General features: G+C 33.1%; 1 protein-coding gene across 2 annotated transcripts in view; it reads right to left on the bottom strand.

Moving 5' to 3' along the window:
* Positions 1 to 17833, bottom strand: part of LOC127543921 (desmocollin-2-like) — a 57361-nt gene that overhangs the window by 9875 nt on the left and 29653 nt on the right. For both annotated transcript variants that reach the window (XM_051970295.1, XM_051970296.1), the window contains exons 8-13: positions 17075 to 17209; positions 16464 to 16649; positions 12351 to 12598; positions 8693 to 8835; positions 1327 to 1551; positions 117 to 344 (exon numbers count right to left, since the gene is read on the bottom strand). In XM_051970295.1, coding sequence (XP_051826255.1) covers positions 117 to 344; positions 1327 to 1551; positions 8693 to 8835; positions 12351 to 12598; positions 16464 to 16649; positions 17075 to 17209 — 1165 coding nt within the window. The remainder of the gene's footprint in view (positions 1 to 116; positions 345 to 1326; positions 1552 to 8692; positions 8836 to 12350; positions 12599 to 16463; positions 16650 to 17074; positions 17210 to 17833) is intronic.

Genomic DNA, 17833 nt, shown 5'->3' with positions numbered 1-17833 from the left:
AGCCTTATATTCAGATAGTATAGCATTATCACAAGATCTCTGGGTTGGTAGGAACCTCAGGGACCATCAAGCCTAACAGCATCATTATTATATTCAACAAAACAAAAAAGACTTACAAAATAATAATGCTATGCCCAATAATATTGCAAGGATGGCCCATGTTCCCAGTCTTGTATCTGCATATGCTGATCTCGCAGATTCACATTGTTCTGGATGAACACAATCACAGAGATTAACACGCATCATCTTTGTTGAAGACATTCCATGTCTGTCACTCACAGTAATAGGTATGGCATATTTTCCAAATTGAGCATTATTCTGATATGAAAGATATGCAGCTGTATCTGAAAGAAAATAAAAAGTAAGTATTATCAATTCTAAGTTAAATTCACTGTTGCTCATCAATTTATCTCTATGGTTTTCATCACATTTGGCTATAATGATCTCACTCCTGTTGAGCTATGTGTCATTATTCAATAACTTTTATTCAGTACCTAAACTGTATGTCATTTTCCTAGGCAATGAAGTATATAGAGAAGAAAGAGGCAGTCTTTGCCTTCAGGGGATTTATACTCTAAAAGGAGAAATGAAACAAAATCAAAAACAGAAATAATGCAAAATAAAGTATGTTAAGTACATATGAAAGGTTCAAATAAATTTTAGGAGAAATTCAAGGCACTTCTGACCCGTACTAGGTCACAAAAAAAAAAAATTCCATGAAGGAAATGGTAATTGATCAGGGCCACTAAAGATATGTAGTTTTTCAATATGTTGACATAAAGGATGGGGAAGTAGAATTGGAGAAGTGTATATGAGGCATAGAGAATTTGGTGAATATTGATAATACAGATAATAGATATAGATATCAACAAACTTAAGTGGCTTCAAATTTTTTCGGGGGGATCAAATATAAACTCTTGTTTGACTTTTAAAGCCTTTCACAACCAAGGGCTTTTCTACCTTTCCATTCTTCTTACACTTTACTTCTCCCTACCTATTTAAAGGTCCAGCTATCTAAGCCCATTTGCTGTTTTGGATATATGATACTCTATCTTTGGTTCCCTTGTCTTCACACCATCTGTTGCTTATACCCAAAACACTGTTTCCTATTAGTCCCCAGTATTAACTTTCTTGGATTCCCAAAAGACAACTTAAATCCCACTTTCTGTAGGAAGTCCCTCCCAATCATGCTAAACCCAGAACTATTGCCCTCCTTCTGTATGTTCTGTGAGAACAGAGTCTGTGATGTACTCATCTTTCTAATCACAATTTCTTATCACATATTAGACTTCTAGTAAGTGTGAAATTGAGCTGTAGATTACATACCATTCAATCTGGTCACTGTCCATATTTTCTGGATATCAGGAGAACCAAGTCCTAATTTGAAATCAAATGGAGGTCCATTCATTGGATCATCAGGATCGACAGCAACAACTGTCATCTGTCCCATCTTTGGTTTGCAAAGTATTATATTATCTTGAAGGATGACTGGAGCATTGTCATTCACATCTTCAAGGATAATTCCAAGGGTGCCAGTACATGTTTTACCATCTAGGAAAATTGAAGAAAATTTCAAAATAGTTTTTACTCTTTTGTTCCTAATGGTAATTGGTTAGATTCCATTTTTAAACCTTAATCACCTAGAATCTTAAACCTTTTGCTTCATGTGGGAGCTTGTATCCCTCCCCAATTCCCACACTCAATTTTATATTATACAGTTTTTTGCATCTCTACAAAACAAAGACTTAGGTAATAATACAATAAACATGCTAGTTACATAAACTTAAAAATATATCATTTGAGTTAACCACTACCCTAAACCATTTTAACTTTTATCCTTGGGGTAGTTACTTTCTGTTAAAAGTGGTGACAGAAATTAGTAAGGACATTGTAGCAATACATCATAAGGATCATACACTATAACTAGATGGGATTACCAGGAATACAGGATTGGTTCAATATTTAAAAAATTATCAGCATAATTGACCATATCAATAAAAATGCAGAAAACAGAAATCATAAGATTAGTTCAATAAATGAAGAAGAAACAAATCTTTTACAAAATACAACTCCCTTTTTTATTAAAACCACAAGAGAACATAGGAATGAATGGAACTTATCTTAAAATGACAAGTAATATTTATCTAAACTCATTGGCAAGCATTACTTATAATAAATTTAAGCTAGAAGCTTTCTTAATAAAATCAGGGGTGAAGCAAGGATGCCCATTATCATTGTTGCTCATTATTATTCAATATTGAATTAAAAATGCTAGCTATAGCAATAAGAAAAGAAAAAGAGGAAATAATGAAACAAACCCAAAAATAACATACACATAACTATAAAACACTTTTTGTATAAATAAAGGCAGATCTGTACTTTAGGGGGAAAAATATTAATTGTCCAAGGGTAGGCCAAGACAATATAATAAAAATAACAATTTTATCTAAATTATTTACTTATTCAGGACTATATCAGTCAAAAAACCAAAAAAAAATTTTGATATATCTAGAAAAAAAAAACAAGAAAATTTATCTGGAAGGACAAAAGTTCAAGAATATTAAGGGAATTAGTGGAGGGAAAACATGAAGAAAGATGGCCTAATAATACCAGATCCCAAACTGTAATATAAAGTGGTAATTATCAAAGCACTCTAGTACTAGCTAAAAGAGTGATGGATCAGTGGAATAGATTAGGTACACAATGCACAGTATAAATGACCATAGTAATCTAATGTTTGATAAGCTCAAAGAGCCAAAACTGCTGAGGAAACTGGAAAACAACATGACAGAAACCAGGAATAGATTAACATCGCACAGCATATACCAAGAGAAAGTCAAAATGGGTGGATGATTTAGACATAATGATACCATAAGCAAATTAGGAGAGCATGGTAAAATATTTTTCCTATGAGATCAGGATAAGGGAAGAATTTGGGAACAAACAAGATATAAAGAGAATTTATAAAATGTAAAATGGATCATTTTGATGATGTAAAATGTAAAGTCTTAGCACAACCATAACCAATGCAACCAAAATTAGAAAGAATGCAGAAAGCCAGGGAAAACATTTTTATGTCAAGTATTTCTAATAAAGACTGTTTTTCAAGTAGGTAGAGAAATTGAGTCAGATTTATAAGAATACAAGTCACTGTCCAATTGATAGTCAAAAGATATGAACAGTTTTTAGACAAAGAAATCAAAACTATCTACAGTCATACAAAAAATATTCTAAGCCAGCATTAGAGAAACACAAATTAAAACACCTCTAAGTACCTCTAAGGTACCACCTCACGTTTTTCAAATTAGCTTTCAGTTTAGACAGAAAAGAAAAAAAGATAAATGTTGAAGATGATATAGGAAAACTGGGACACTAATGCATTGATGGCAGTTATGAACTGATCCAATCATTCTGGAAAGCAATTTAGAACTATACCCCAAAGCCTATAAAATTGTGTATACCCATTGACCCAGCAATACCACTGCTAAGTTTGTATCTCAAAGAGACTTTTTAAAAGGAGAGGGGAGGACATATTTGTACAAAAATATTTATTGCAGTTCTTTCTGTAGAAGCTAAGAATTAAAAATTGAAGGGATGCTCATCAACTGCGGAAAGGCTAAACAAGTTGTGGTTTATTATTATATGTTATTGTAGTAGAATATTATTGTGCTCTCAGAAATGACAAGCAGGATGATTTCAAAAATATCTGCAAAGATATGCATGAACTAATACAAAATTAAATGATCAAAACCAGGAAAACACTGTACACACTAGTAACATTATTATATGAAAAACTGTGAATCACTTAGCTCTTTTCAGCAATATAATGATCCAAGACAATCTCAAAGAATTAATGATGAAAAATGTTATTCACCTCCAGAAAAAGAAGTGATGTTGCATGAATATAAAACATATTTCTCTCTCCCTCTCCTTCCTCTCTTCCTTCCTCCCTTCCCCTGCCCTACTTTTTTCTCTTCCTTCTTCTCCCTTCTTTCTTTCCGAGCTTTCTTGGACAAAACAAGTAATATGGAATGATTTCAAATGATTGTACATGTATAAGCTATGTCAGACTGCTTACTGTCTCTAGGAAAAGAAAGGAAAGGAAGAGAAATGTTCGAACTAACAACTTTTTTTTTAAAAGAATGTTAAAATTTGTTTTTTAGTGTAATTGGGAGAAAATATCTTGAAAAGAGTTTTGAAAGAATACAAGCACATTGGGGAATTAGAGGAAATGCCCATATAATTCAAAGTTCTTGTTTGAACCTGTTCATATCTCCATCCCACCCACTACCCCACCCCCCAAAAAAATCTTTTTGTCAGAGCTTACTAATTAAAGGCAATACTGACGTTTATTGTTTTGAAAATTTTCTTCTGTTTTTCTCCATTTGTACAAGCCCTGTTAATAGGAACTTAAATGATCTACAGGAAACTCCATGACAAGAGGGTACCCTAGAAAAACTAATGATTTTGAAGAAGGTTAGTCTACAAACGACTATCACCCAGAATAGGTCAAACCTTAGCAAAAATAATAACAACCTAAAAAGGTTTGCAAAGCTGTATGCATACTCTATTCTCCCTTCATCTTGTAGAGTACTACAGAGATTAAAAAAAAAAAACTGCTTTCACATACAGTATAAAAAAGTATTACACAAATATTTATTATTAATCTATTGCACAAGAATGGAGAAATACAACACAACAACCCAGGATACGTTTTAAATAATGTCAGGGATTGTAGTAGGGGAGGAAAAAAAGAGAAAATGGCATAGCTTCTATACTAAAGTCATAGCTTTGGAAATAATAAATCATTTAGAGTTATGTCTCCTTATTTCCTTTTATCTCTTTTAATAAGATACATGTAAAATTATTTATGAAATGTAAAATATTATGGGATGGTTAATTATAAAACATGATATGATACACATCATTATCAACACTTTTACATGTGAGAAAATATATACTTAAACTGTGATGTTCTTTTATTCTCTAGGTAAGAAGTTTGTAAAGATTGTTTCCCCACCCTTAAGTTTATTATATGGATGAAGTCATAAGACTAGTCCCTATCCACTTGCTATCCTTATTCAACAAATTAATAGAATACCTAGTAAGAAATGTTAGCAATCTTCTCATTTTCAGTCTACAGTTAACTATATTTTTTGTCTATAATCACGAGAAGAAACATTTTAATGAAGTGTTTCTTAATCAGGGGCTATAGAACCACAGGTGTATTTCAAGGCACGGGGAGGAAGCTTAGACTTGGATCAGAAAAAATTACATCATTTCTTTCGCTAACCATTGGTTTTGTTTGTAATCCTTTGTATTTTATTTTATGCCTTTAAAAACACTATTCTAAGAAGGAATCCATAAGCTTCCTTATATTAGGAAAGGGGATTTGATACACAAAAAGGTTAAGAATCTGTTATAATGAAACCAGCCATTAAACAATTAAGTGAAAAGCATTACATAGAACAGTAGATCACAATCTTTTCACTATCTTTTTATCTGAAAAGCATATGGTACATCAAAAAGGAAATATCCTTGGCAACTTTGTTGGTCAAAGTATAGGGAGAAAAAGCACTATAAGTTTTTAAAATATAGCCAATTAGAAAGAAGAAAACTTTTTTAAGCTAAAAAGTATTCCTGTTTTCATTTTAAAAAGAAGTGACTTATTAAGCATCTATTACATACAATGCATTGTGCTAAGCAATGGGAATACAAAAACAGGCAAAAGACAGTCCCTACTCTCAGAGAATATATTCTCTAATAAGGGAGGCAACATGGAAACAGATATATACAAAGCAAGATATATGCAGGATAAATAGGAAACAATTAACAGAGGGCAGATATCATAATTAAAAAAGGATTGGCAAAGGCTTCCTGGACTTAAAGAAAACCAGGGAAATCAGTTAGGCAGATTGGAATAAGAAGACAAGAGAAAAAGACCAGAATTGAAAGACTGTCATATTGAACAAGAAGTTCAATGTCACTGAATCAAAGAATATGTGATTGAGAGCAAAGTATAAAAATATTAGAAAGGCAAAAGGTGGTTTAATTTGTGAAGAGCTTTTAATATTAAGCAAAACATTTTGTATTTGATTCTGAAAGTGATAGGCAAGAGTTTGTGGAATAGAAGGTAACAGGGTTGGACCCATGCTTTAGGAAAATCACTTTAGTGACTAAATGGAGGATGAATTGGAGTGGGTAGAGAAGTAAAGTAGGCAGAACCATCTGTATGCTGTTGACTTTTCAAAGGGCTTAGCTACAAAAGGCAAAAGATTGTTTTTAAATTGTTATTTAAAACTATTAATTGAGGAGGTAGTGTTGCATAACTAATGTAAGATCTCAAACCTACCACTTATCTCACAGAAGTAATCTCTTGTCTTCAATATTCTTGTCTATAAAAGGAGGAAGTTGAACCAGATCACTTTTAAAGTGCCTCTTCAAGTCATATCTATAAATTTCACATATACATTTGAAATTTTTTCCTGTATGTGGTGTCACTAGTGTGTGCCAGAGTAATAAGGCAAGGCAATGATAATTGAATCAGATATTTTAATCCATGAAATATCCATCAGTGAAAAAAAAAGTCACAAAATCAACTATGATGAGGAATGCATTTTGGGGGAGGAGAAGTATATACTAGATAGATCAAGGCCACTATTGCCATCACCCTCTTTTAGCTGCCTCGTAGAAATAGCTTAGGATCACCCTGAGCCCAAAATCCCTGAGAATATCAGAGCCCCTATAAACCATCAATATTATTTCCAGTCTCGATTATGCAGCTGTGATAGAAACAACCTTTGAGGATAAACAACCAGGCTTTGCAGGAATGATCTTTTTTCCTCAGCCATTATAGTCCCTAAAGACTCAAAATTGAAAGTTTTTACCACCAAGTCTTTGGCCCTTGCAAATGATTTATTATTAGAAACAGGCATAGCCTTATTGGTAGAGATGACAATAGAGAAGATGCATTACCATTTCCTTTGATACATACCTTAAAAAGCATGCGGCTTTTTCATTTGACTTGGAACTATATGCGTAATCACTATGATATAACATGACCACATTGAGAGTACAAAATGTCTTTTTCAATTTGAATTGTCCTTGGTTCATTGATTTATTCATTCAAGTAGCTTGTGTATACACACACACACACACACACACACACACATATATATATATATATATAGACACACACACACACACACCCAAGTACATAGATTTTCTGTGCTTATTAAAGTATTCCCTGAGCTAAATACCACTGTACAACTTAACTTCTCCTGTCCTCCTATTTATTGGTACAAGAAACACTAAAATGTAAAATTTTAATATAATTATATTTTGATTCTTTATGTTTATCAAATATAATTATTTATCTAGTCTTTGTTTTTAATGACCTCATTTGTCTAGAATTTGTTTTCAAAAATCCTTCTATCAACAGATAAAATATTTTACTTGGGAGGAAGGTGATAATTTTTAGAAGGAAAAATATGGATTATATATTTATATTGGAAAAGAAAAGCCAAAAAAAAAGGAGTTTGCTTTTCCAAATCATGCAATGTTTTCACTGTTAATGAAAATGAATCAACTTCACTAATATTGATGGTGAACTACTTCATCATTTTCAGAATTCTTGCTTTCCATTCAAACAAATCCTTCCTCCATACAAACACCATTTCTCCTCCCTCACATGCAAGTACCATGTAGATTTTCACAGCTTACAGAATTCAAAATTATGAATCATTGAATGTCCAGGCCTCTGGGCCTCAATTTCATTAATAAAATATAGGAGTTTGACTTTGACTCTGAATGAGAAAAAATTTCTTATTTAAAAAAATGTGTCTTAGATTAATGATAACATATGCATTCCCTCAACACTTACCAGTAGAAGAAAGTAATCTTAAAACACAATAAATAGTTACCGAGTAATATTAGACATATATGTGCATCTAAGTGTGTGTGCATATGTATATATGTATATACACACTGTAATATTATAATGTACTACATATTATGTGTATGCACATATGTATACACATTTGTTTTATATATATATATATATATGTACCTGCTATAGATACATAATACATATTGAAATTCAATACACATTTTGAATCTTATTATATATTTCCCTGAGCTAATTCAAAAGAAGAACAGCTATTTGGCACAGTAGATAGAGAACTAAGATTCATCTTCCTAAATTCAAATGTGACCTCAGACCCTTACTAGCTGTGTGATTCTGGGCAAGTTACTTTTTTGCCTCAGTTTTCTCATTTGTAAAATGATCTAGAGAAGGGAATGACAAGCCATTCCAGTACCTTTGCCAAGAATATTCCAAATGGAGTCATGAAGAGTCAGACTTGACTGAAAATGACAGAACTACAACAATCCAGAAAGCAAACAATTTATACGCAGATCATAATTATCTAAATCTTAGATGGAATATTTAATAGAGATAAAATTCAGCATATACATTGGAAATAAGGAATAAAAGATTTTTACATTATCAATAAATAAAGCTGACCCAGAATGGACATTAAGTAATGTAATAGTAATGAATAGTAAAAGACATCAAACCCAACTGGAAATTAATAATCAAAAGCAGCAAATACTAAGACTCAAATACACTTTGAATAACTGAGTTATGGTATTACTTTATGGGGATTCTTTTTCAATATTATAAATGTCTCACCTTTGTCTGTGGCCAGCACTGTAATGGTATATACACCATTTTTAATGCCCTCTGCCTCTCTGTCCAGTTTTTTGGAAGTTATTATTGATCCTGAAGTTTCATCAATGGTGACCCATCCTTTGGGATCATTTAATTTCTTATACCTGTTAATAAGAAATTAAAAACATTTTGTAAAACTCAAAAACATGAAACATTCCAAAATATAAGTTGTTATTAAATTGTTTTCCTATTAAATTTAACAAATACATTGAAAGTAGAAGCTAAGAAGAGAAGGTATGATGAACATGGGCTTGAGAAGTACTCCAATGTAGCACCAAGAGCAGTGAAAGAGAATAAGGGGCCATAAAAGAGATACATTTTGAGGAGACGTGACAAACTAAGAGATCAGTTCTTCTAACCTATTCACTCCACTCTCTATCTCTACAATTAATTAGTTTCACACCCACAACAACTGGGATTTGAGGTCTCTGGACAAATCTTGGTAGGGGCCAAGTTTGGTCTTTTCTTTTAAACCTGCTTAACTCTCCATGTGGAAGAGTTTCTACTCTGGAGAAGTATTGCCCTTCTACCCAAATTCTTTCTTAATCCTTTGCACATGATAGCCAGCCTTCCTCAGGTTGAAATAACACCACTTTATCTGACTCAGTACCTGAAACCATCAATGGCAATGCTACTTGCTTAGTTTCCTATTTGGGAGACTCCAGAGCTGTGATAAAATTTGGCCCAAACATCAGAAAAATTCCTTACTTTATGAGGTACATTTACTACTGGCTCAGGAAGAGAGAAGAAATTTTAGTTTAGACATAGGGTAGGGTCAGAGAGTCTTAGATCTACATAGCACTTGTACTTCCCTTATATTCTTCCATTAAACGGATAGATTTCCTAAGGCTTCTAAACCAGTAAAAAATGCTTATGGCCCCCTACTCCTAAAGAGGCCATAGAAAATGAGCCAAGATGAACTTTATGGGTATCCTAATTAGCAGACTAGAGTTTCTACTGGATTACTTCCTATCTGACCATACACTGTACAAGTGTTGAGATTTTTTTAGAAATTCAAAGAAGTCGTGTACCCTTCACTATCATAGAATTAAAAGTATCAACCAGCAGACTGATTAGCTTCAGTAGGGACAACTTGCTTCCAAGTCCTTAAATGTCTGCTGGCTAGAAAAGAGATTAATGCAAGGAAATATTCATGGTCTATCGGCTGCTACTATTAAAAATAATAATAGCTAACATTTACATAATACTGTGTGACAGCACTGTACTAAGCACTTTAAAAATTATTTCTTTTAATCCTTATCAACAGCCTTGGAAGGTACACATTATTGCCACAATTTTGCAGATGAAGAAACTAGCCTAATAAGTTAAATGACTTGTTCAGGATCACACAGATAAGATGTACTGAGGAAGGATGTAAACTCAACTTTTTCTTACTCTAAGACTAGTATTCTATCTCCACTGTGCTATGACAAGCCAAAGCAATTTCAGACACCTGACAGCTCCATCAATGCCAGATCTAGTGGGCATTTCTATTAAGAAGATTTACCTTCACTCTGACTCTATGTTCCTAGACCATGAAATGTGAAGATAGACATGCTATCTTGAAAAGAAGAATCTCAACTAGAGTCTTATATGTGATACAGACACTAAACCTTAACAAGTCACTTAAGAGTTCATCTGCCAGAAGGAAGTGAAAAGTGCTTGGAATCAGACTTAGTTATCCCACTTCTGGTTGGACATGAAGAAGGCGTACCTTAAAAATGGTTATTTTTCAATATCCAAAAGGGTCTTATGCCTCCACTACTACGCAGATAGGTCCTGACCAGTGAAACTTTATTTGTAAAGTTTTATATTCTCCCTGACAGTTCAGCATCAGGCCACAGATATCTTGGTTCTACTTGGTTGTCTATGATTTTAGGGAATTGAAACTATAACAAAACTAGGTGATTACAACTGTGGCATGTTAGCCAGAATGTCAAATCATTACGTGTCCAGACCAAGGAGCTAGGGATATAGGGATAAGGAAGCAACCTTACTACAATCTCTATCAATTCCCTCCAATCCTAAATGAGGGTAGCTTCAAATTATATCATGGATATGTCTTTGGCCCCAGATATAAGACATTATCTTGAGTTTTAACAAGATGCCGCATTTCTTCCCTTATGGTAGACTCCAGTTAAAACCAAAGCTTACCTGCCTTTTCCTGAAGAGTATTTTTTTTTTTTTGCTCCATGTTGTTCCCTTTTCACATCACCTCAGACAATTCATTATAATATCTCTCACATTCATTTTACGTGCCTTCATGATCCATTTGAAGAGAATTCATTTCTTCATTGTACTTTCCCTAATTTAATTTAATTTACCTAATGTAATTAATACTTTAATTCCCTGATTAAGAGGAACATGAATTGAATCCTAGAAAAATCTCTGGTGCCACTTTTACTGTCTCTTAGAATGATTGCTCCACCTCAGTATCCACTCCTGAATCTTGTTATTAACACCATTTATTCAGAACACAGATTTCCATAAGAACTATGATTACCACCATCATTGTTCATCCCACCTACCCTTCACACTGCAGTTCCTAGAGAAGTTGGAAGTCAAACCAACTCATAGGGGGGGAAATGGTATATAAAGGAGAAGGTGAATACTATCATTCTATGGAAATACTTCCCATAAACCTCACACTATTAGGTCATCCCAAAAACTGATATAAAGGGCTGCCTCCTTTATCAATCAAATTCCTCTTAGCTCTAATTACTCTCCTCTTTTCATCACCCCTTGATCTAGAACAATTTCTCTAGCACACCTCATTAGTAAAATAGTCTTTGAGAGTAGAAATTTTCTGATCCCCTTTTGACTGTACTTGTACCCTTAATGACTAACACTGTGGCTTAAGCATAGCAGGTATGTAATAAATATTTGTTCATTTGAATTGAATTCATGTCCTTGATTGCTATAGTTAATTGGTTAAAAGTTAATAAAATACATTAATCAGATGATCATTACTTCACACGGGATATGGGACATCCTTCAAGATTTTATGGACTAGCAATGGTACACAGCTGAAAAAGGGACATGAGAAGTGGCCCACAAAATGTACAAGACATGGAAAAGATAAAGATTTTTTTCACTGAAAGCTATCCCAAACCACAGCAAGAAGTCTGGAGAGGAATGCTGACTGATAGAATGATGTCTGAGCTCATAGCATTCTTTCAAAGGGATGAGCAAAGAGAAAACAAAACTGACCCTGTGTCTGTGACCCTGCTTTCTTATCAGCAATGGGTAGAGGTGGAGAATGCACACAACTCTATAAAAGGCTTGAATCAGGGAGGTAAGTTGTCTGTTAGACAAATGGTCATTTCTAATGACATGCCCTATATGTTGCTTCCTGTTCCAATACTAACCTCCCAACCAAAAGCTTCATTCCTAAAACCAGTTTTTCAACTTATCACAGTGCCTAGAAATTCAGTGGTCTGAAAAACCCTAATAAGGACATGGACTTATTTTTTATTTTACATTTTCTTGGCTCTTAACCCAGATCCTGCCTCTCTCCTCACAAGGAATTGTCCTTCCCTAACCTCAATGTTTGCCTAAGAACTGGCCTTCACTCAGACAGGACAGAATACTGTTCATGTACATAAGCAGTTATTTGTACCTTATATCACTACCGCTTCTGGTTTCTGTGTCTTGTGCTTTATACCCATTAACTCTTGTCCCCACAGATACATCTTCCTTAATGCGAACACTTTGTGCTGCTGGCCTGCAATCCGGACCTTCATTCTGATCTATTACATTCACTGTTACCACAGCTGTGCTTATGCTCCGTATATCAATAGAAAATGGGGCTTCATTGGTTGCACCAATTTCCAGTATCACCTTCTTATTTTCCTCATAGTCCAGTGGCTACAAAAAAAAAAAAAAATTACAGCACTTTAAATGTTCATGTGACACATGACCAAGTTAATAATAATTAGCCAATTTTGACAACAAATGTAATCCCATCAGAATAAAAAAGGCATGAAAATTTGTTATCATAATTATACATATACCCCAAATCTGAAAACTATTAGATCATCCTAAAGACCTCCATAAAAAAACCTATGAAATCTATAATTCTCAAATATCTTTACAGCACATTCTCCCCCACAAAAAAAAAAGAAAGAAAGAAAAAAGAAAAAGAAAAGTTTAGTTGCTCCAAAAGGAATAATCAGAAATAGATAGCTCTCATTTGTTTTGTTAAGTCTTAAGAGGTTCTCTATTATGTCATCAATGTGTGTCTCAAAAAGACAGTACTTCTAATGTTGTTATAAAGTTGACAAATAGCTACCTTGGTGACCCCTGAAGAGGGAAATCATTAATTACTGCTCCTCCTCCTCCTAGTCTTTTCTAGCTAAAGGAGATTCTAGCATCACATGCACACCCTAGACTAAAACTCTTGGAATGTGCTCTCATTTTTTTTCCAATCACTTGGTAATTAATAATCACTTGGGAGAACATGTAAATATTGAAAAGTCTAACTTTTAGGTAGAAATAATGTGATATTATGGGAGACTGCTACTCCAATGCAAACAGGGTTAACTGTGGCTAATCAGTATTAAGAATATGTTGTTATTGCTTTTGTTTGTTTTAGAAAATTAAAGAAAACTTCCAAGGAATCACATTTTCAAAGTACTTTATACATTTACCCAACTGAATTTTGTGTTCATGGTATGAATGCCATTTTTTCTTCATCTTCTGACTTCTCTAGCTTCTTTCAAAATTCAGTACTAATCCCCCTTCTTTAAAACATCTTTTCCCAGAATTCCTTCCTAATCCTACCCCACTTTCATCACTTGCCACTGAGATTACCTCACATATATACTATCTGTATTTTGTATGAATATAATTGTTTGCAAGGAAAGAATGATTTGATGTTTTTCTTTGAATTTTTTTTTGGGGAAAGTGAGAACAGTCCTATTTTTGCCTTTTTTGGTATCTCCAACACTATGTAGAGTGCCAGGAAACTTGTTAATTCTTTCCCAAGATACTTAAATATTCCAGGAGGAGTAGGAATTGGTGATTCACTGACGTACTAGAGCCAAAGGGTCAGAAGAAGAGAATAAATAGCAGTAATAGTTGGTGGTGATTTCCTGCTTAGTGGTAACTGAGGCAGTTATTTGTCAACCTGACAACAATAGAAAAATCTATTGTCTTCTGGGTTGTGTGTGTCCATGACATCACAGACCATTTCACAACTTATCAAAAACAAATGATGACTCTCTACTTTTGGATATTCACATGGGCATTAAATATATTTCAAAAAGGAACCTTAAAAAGTATTGCCAGCAATTATGAACTCTTGGATAAGAAAAAGACCATAAAAACATGGATTGCATTTTTCTTCTGTCTATTGAAAGAAAGGGAAGTAGAAGAAAAAAAAAACTAATTTGGAAAGAGAACAGTCATCTAAGAATGCTTACCTGAGAATGAGATTTTTATTTCTGGACTATGACAGATATGACATTTATTGACTAGTTACAAAATAAACTTAATAGAATCTAATGATATTTTCCAGCAATCTTCCCAATCAAAAGAGCTTTAAAATAAAAAGGATGGAGGATAAAGACTTTGTATGTGCTCCAAGTTAAATGGAAAGAAAAAGTAAAAAGAATAGTAACAAAAACCCAGAAATTCACAAGAGAAAAATTCCAAGAAAAAGCACTCGTTGTAAAACCTAGGGTCTCAACGTCTATATGCAAATAACCCAAGCTTAAGAAATTTAAAAAGAACTAAAGGTCTTAACAGTGGAAATCAAATTTGACTTCATTTATGAAACTAGGAGGGAGGAAACCCATGAGAGGACTGGCAAAATATAGCCAGTTAGAAAGGATATTGAAGAACTTTATAATATACAGGGAGCAACTAAGATGATGTAAAGCTCTGAATCTCTGTCATAGAAGGATCAGTTGAAGAAAACAGGAATGTTTAGTCTAAAAACTCAGAGGGAAGGGAAGGGAAAGGGATGATAACAGTTTTGAAATATTTACAGAGTAGTCATATGGTTGAGGGATTAGGTTGCTCTGTTTGTTCTGAGAGGACAGAATAAAGAGGAGAGAATGAAGGTTGTAAAGAGACAAATTTATACTTGATGTCAGGGGAAAACTTCTTCACAATTAAAACTGTTCAAAAGGAGGGGATGCCTCAACAGGTGATGAGTACCCTTCCTCAAAGGTTTTCAAGCAGAGATTGGATATGTTACAGTGGTAATTCCTTTCAGGTTTGGATTGAACTGAATTGGATTGAACCCAATTCTTAAGATTCCAGGATTTAAACTTAAAAGGTTAAATAAATGTATAGTTCCAAACTTTGCTCATAGATTACATCTATGAAATGTGAACATCATTTCTAGTAACATAGGCTTTTCAAGTAGCCAGAAACTCCTCTAAATATTGAATTTCACCGGACATGAAGGGGTAGAAATAGTCAAGTACCAACACTTATTTCTGGGATGTTTTTGAAATTACAAAGACTAATTCAGAAATCCTCATATAGGTGCTGTTTATGTTTTAAGAGCATAAGCTCTTAACAAGAGGTTCATTGGTTGAAAAAAAATTACATATTTATTATTTTCTCTAACCTCTAAATGACATTTATAATTTCCTTCAATTATTTAAAAACATTATTCTAAGAAGTCTATAGGATTCACCAGATTGTCAGAGGGCTCCATTACACACACACACACACACACACACACACACACACACACACACACACACCCTTCTGCTTTAGAGAAAGAAGTGGTTTTAGAAATCATCTAACCCAAATGTTTATTTTACAGATGAGGGAATTTGGGCTCTTAGAAGCTAAGTGGTTTGCTTAAGTTCACATAGTTAAACAGAGGCCAGACTAGAATCTGAAACCATGTCCATGACTCTAAATTCAATAATTTTTCCACTGCTATCATGTTGTCTCTCAGATAATTACATGAGAAAAGACAATGGCCCTCCTCAGCAACTAAGGTTGCCAATAGCTCAAGAATCCTAATAGCTGATTGACTGAAACCTATTTCAGGTAGGGGTGCCATAGCTACTACTCCTAGAGTCCTTTGGTCAAAACTATAAGAGTTCTCTATGAAATTTTTCAAGACCAAAACTGACTTGAGAAACTCTGACCCTGGTTATAAGGCTTTTGAATTCTGGTAGTTTGGAATTCCATCAAGTTTCCCAAAAAGGTAAGAAAAAATATGGTTTCCCTTTTTCTTTGGAAAAGATTTTCTTTCTGCTTTAAGCATTTGTAGTAAACCCTCAAAAAAGTCAAGGCTTCCCAATTTTATATCCAAATGCCAGGAAAATCTAATTAATCTATAGGTGAACCTAGAAGTCTCTGAATATTGTCAATATTGAACTGAAACAGTAAAAATCACACTTCTTGAAACAAGTAAATATAATCTTAGCAGATATTTATGGATCCTACTTTCCTGGTCTACTGAATTGGAGCAGCTTCTAGAACTGGAAAAAGCATGAGTCAAGTATATCAATTAATGTCATATTGGCATGGTGATTCTAGCTACAAAGGACTGGAAGTAATTTACTAATTAAAATCTTACAATTTTCTAAATGTTCTTGAATATAGGAAAGAGTGCTTGCATATGAATAAAAGCACAGATTTTTACATTTTAAGTACTTGTTTTATTCCTGTAAATGTCAAAGTTCGTTTAATTTATTTAAAGTCAATATGGCACGTTTTAGACTTTTCAAGCTATGATTTTTTTTTCCCTTTTTTCTCTCACCTTAATAACAGATAAAACACCTTCATTGGTTTTGGGATCCGTCACAATCTCAAAATTTTTATTTCCGTTGCCTTTTAAAATGGTATAATTAGCTCTCCAATTAGCAGTGTTAGGCAAATCCTTATCTTGTACAGCTACTCGCAAAATATTCATCTTGATTGTATTTTCTTCAATTGATGTTTCATACTGAAATAAATTAAAGTCTCATTAGCAATTTATTTTACAAAGAAAGAAGACTATGTTAACGGTAATATAAGTTCTCCCTCCCCTAACTCCCAGAGCACTTGATATCACAGTTTTTACGAATATGATTTAAAACAAAGAATTCAAATAGTCCTGTCATTCAGGATAATTTTCAAATAATGCATTTTGGAATAAAAATTGGTTTAGCCTATGTGATAAAGAAATGGAATTATTATGCTAATCAAATAAAGCAATTTTCTTCTTATGTATATTAGCTATCTTCTAATTTTATTTAAATAATATACTTCCTACTTTGTAATCTGCTTATTTTTCAGAAAATTAAATTATATATTAACTCAAATGACATGATTCACAAATGTTACAATTGGTTATAATACATTTTATTTTAAATAAGTATAACTACTTACCATAGACTTTATGAAAGTGGGGGCATGGTCATTTGCATCTTTTACTGAAATGATACAAGTTGATGTATTCATCAAACCAAAAAATTGACCATCCATATCTTGTACTTTCATTGTCAATTTGTATTTGTCTACTACCTGAAACCAAAAGTAAAAATTCAATTGTAGTGGGAAAATCCAATGTTTGTTCATATTATTAGACTCTTTATCAAATGGGAAATGGATCTTTTATACACATGAGTCCATTTCTTACAGATCTTGGAAATGGGATCTTTAGCAAAGAAATTTGCTATCCATTTTTCCCTAGTAAATTGTTTCCTTTTTAATCTTAGCTTTCCATTTTTATTTGTGTAAAAACTTTTAAAATTTTATGTAACAAAATTTTACATTTAATCTTTTATGATATTCTCTATATCTTCTTTGGCCATAGGTTTTTTCTCCTATATCTAAATTTAATAAACAATATTTTCCATGTTCCCCTAATTTATTTATGAAAGGACCTTTTATATCTAGATCACATGTCCAATGGAAGGTTATTTTTGTATACAGTAAGAGGTATTAATCTAAATCTAAATTCTTCCACATTATTTTACAATTTTCCCAGAAATTTTTGCAAAATAGTGAGGTCTCATCTCAGTAGTTGGGACTTGTATCTATCAAATAGTCAGAAATTAAACATATCTGTTTCTGTATGTCAAATATCTAATCTGTTCCACTACTGAATCCCTCTTTCTTAACCACTATCAAATTCTTTTAAAAAAT

Source organism: Antechinus flavipes, chromosome 1 (genome assembly GCF_016432865.1).
Source record: "Antechinus flavipes isolate AdamAnt ecotype Samford, QLD, Australia chromosome 1, AdamAnt_v2, whole genome shotgun sequence".
In the NCBI taxonomy this organism is placed as follows: Eukaryota; Metazoa; Chordata; class Mammalia; order Dasyuromorphia; family Dasyuridae; genus Antechinus; species Antechinus flavipes.
This window is presented reverse-complemented; position numbering and strand designations above follow the sequence as displayed.